The sequence below is a fragment of the Colobus angolensis genome, unplaced genomic scaffold (genome assembly GCF_000951035.1).
Source record: "Colobus angolensis palliatus isolate OR3802 unplaced genomic scaffold, Cang.pa_1.0 Scaffold369, whole genome shotgun sequence".
Taxonomy (NCBI): domain Eukaryota; kingdom Metazoa; phylum Chordata; class Mammalia; order Primates; family Cercopithecidae; genus Colobus; species Colobus angolensis.
In genome coordinates this window covers 749773-752835 of record NW_012117032.1, presented here as the reverse complement: position 1 = coordinate 752835, position 3063 = coordinate 749773, and the positions used below count along the sequence as shown (strand labels likewise).

General features: G+C 39.0%; 1 protein-coding gene across 1 annotated transcript in view; it reads right to left on the bottom strand.

Annotated features, from left to right (window-relative positions):
• Window positions 1-3063, bottom strand: part of VPS4B (vacuolar protein sorting 4 homolog B (S. cerevisiae)) — a 39748-nt gene that overhangs the window by 11376 nt on the left and 25309 nt on the right. Inside the window, 2 exon segments of the mRNA XM_011953594.1 lie at window positions 1774-2062; window positions 2307-2320. Of these exon segments, the coding sequence (XP_011808984.1) occupies window positions 1774-2062; window positions 2307-2320 (303 nt within the window).

Below are 3063 nucleotides of genomic sequence, written 5' to 3'. Positions count from 1 at the left end.
CCCGGCCACATTTATAGTTTCTAAATGGCAAAGAGAATTTAAGAAAAAACATAATGGCTGTGGCATAAACTTAACAGTATTTCAGTAATGAAATGGCTGAAGAAGGGTGGATGAGTAATATTCACTGGGCATCTGAAGTATCACGACTGGTGTTTTATAAGTATTGTATCACTTCATTATCAGAAAGGACTTCAAAATAGCATGATCATCCCCATTTTAGACATGATAAATATGAGCCTTAAAGAAGTAATAGAATTTGCTCAAAAAGGTGTAACAAGTAAATGGTGCCAGGTTTCAAATTAAGATTTTAATTCAAGCTTGTTAACCTAAAAAATCTTATTGTGGTATATGATAAACATACATATGTGACTTAGTCATATTAGTCTTGACATACATTATGAGATTAGGTCTGCGATAGTTTTCCACATCTATGTTCATGAGTAATACTGGATACTGCTGTTCACAGCAAAAGGGTTGGTCCAGATGACCTAGTACACTGTTACTCAAACTGGGTATCTCAAGACCACAGTCTTTTTATAAAACTTTATCTCAACCATAGATGCTTAACTTGTTCTTGCAGACAAAACAGAACACAGGAGGGGCAGGATAGCAGAATGGTTGAGATTTCGGATTCGGAAATACACCTCACCTCCAAACAAATCACATCTGAGCCACTCTAGCTACTGTGTTAGCACCTAAGTCCAAGACTAACCACCAGTAGGGGGCTGGCTACGTGTACCTCTTGTTGTTTTTGTGAAGACCAAATGAAATAATAAAAGAACATAGTGCCAGGCATGTGAATATTTAAAAGATATTAGCTATTATTATTTTTACTTTATGAGGTATAAATGCACCAGATTCTGCTCAAAAATATTCTAGATGTGTCAGAAGCAGCCTGACATCTATACATTTAAGTTTCTATACTTACATCAAAATAATACACAAATACTTCAAAGCTCATTTCACAGGAAAATTTAAAACACATTAGGATGATTAATAAGGCCTTTTCTTTTTTTAAGACAGGCTCTCACTGTGTCACCCAGGCTGGAGTGCACTGGTGCAATCTCGGCTCACTGCAACCTCCAACTCCTGGGCTCAAGTGATTCTCCCACTTCAGCCTCCCAAGTAGCTGGGACTACCGGAGTGCACCACCACATCCAGCTAATTTTTCTATTTTTTATAGAGATGGGGTTTCGCCGTGTTGCCTGAGGCTGGTCTCGAACTCCTGAGCTCAAGAGATCTGCCCACTCCGGCCTCCTAAAGTGCTAGGATTACAGGTGTGAGCCAATGCACCCAGCCAATAATGGCTAATAAATTTTATTGAAGAATTTGTTTCAGTCACATAGAAATATGTCTATTATGTAAACCCACTTATTGTGTTATTATACAACACTGAAACCCTCCCAAATTATTTGAAGACAAACCAATGATGGTCTTGAAACTTGATTTTAAAAATATAGGAAACAGGCCAGGTGCAGTGGCTCACGCCTTTGGGAGGCCGAGGTGGGTGGACCATCTGGAGCCAGGAGTTTGAGACGAGCCTGGTCAACATGGTGAAACCCCGTCTCAACTAAAAATACAAAAAATTAGCCAGGCATGGTGGCACACGCCTGTAATCCCAGCTACACAGGAGGCTAAGGCACGAGAATTGCTTGAACCTGGGAGGTGGAGATTGCAGGGAGCCAAGATAGTGCCACTGTACTCCAGCCTGGGCGACAGAGTGAGACTGTCTCAAAAAAAAAGATAGGAAAGGATAGATAAAAAATGACTTACCTTTTTAAAATGAGTAGCTGACTGTACTTTCCTAACAGGCTGCATAAGTGCATCACGTACAATGATACTTATATCTGCCCCTGAATAACCATCTGTTTTCTTCCCAAGTTCCCGAAAGTCTGCTTCCGTAAGACTGTTCTGAGTGGTCCCCAGGTGCAGTTTGAACATTGCTGCTCGGGCATGGGGTTCCGGCAAAGGAATATAAATTCGTTTCTCAAATCTTAAAAGAGAAATTACATCAAGAATATATTTAATTGAAAATTAGGATATTTGCAAGGAGAAACAGATACTAAGTTAAGTGGGCATGTATGTGCCAAGGTTAAACATATATATTTAGGTTCAAGGGAGAATATCCAGAACACATTAAAAACAAACAAATAAAATCAAAATAGCCCGGGAGCCAGTTTGGAGTGGTTGAATATTTCACGCATGATTTTTGGGTTATTTTGGCCACAGTGTTCATATGTCTGGAATTCATGAAATAAAAAGAGGTCCTACAGGATTACAGTTTCCCACAAAATTGTACGGTGAACTCTTGATCAAGGGACTAATGATTAACAATATAAAATAGGAGTAGAGATGACACAGTAATTCTCTACATTCGAAATAGAATTAACTCACAATCTTATAGGATATACATTACACAAAATGTCCACTTTAATGAATACATCCAGAACAAACAATCCCATATTATAAAAAATAAACACTATATTTCATTAACAATAATTTTGCTTGCCTTCTTAGAATGTCAGTATTTGCAGACAGAGAAGCAGCGATGAGGGATAATTTAAGTGGTCTGAGCAGACTGTTTTTCCTCCAGGTAACTCTCTGTGGCAATGAAAAGAATTTAAAGTTTCCATTGCCTCTAGAGATGGGTGCAGAATAAGGCAATTTTCCAAAAATACCCTGCACATTTCCTTTCTTGGTACTGGATGGTAAGCTAGCATGCTGGCAAATCATAAAGTGAATGGGATAAAAGTGGCAAAAACTGAAGAGCTAATTTTTACCATACAAAATAAGTGAATGTACTAGGGAACTGTGAAGAGTGAAAAGTGAAGAGTCTGTATACCTTTCCTAGAGCTGAAGTTTTATTTTTGACTTAAAAATTAGATAGATACATACACACACACACACATATTTTATTTTTGAGATGGAGTCTCACTCTGTTGCCCAAGCTGGTAGTGCAGTGGCACAATCTTGGCTCACTGCAACCTCTGCCTCCTAGACTCAAGCGATTCTCCCACCTCAGCTTCCCGAGTAGCTGGAACTACAGACAGGTGTGTGCCACCA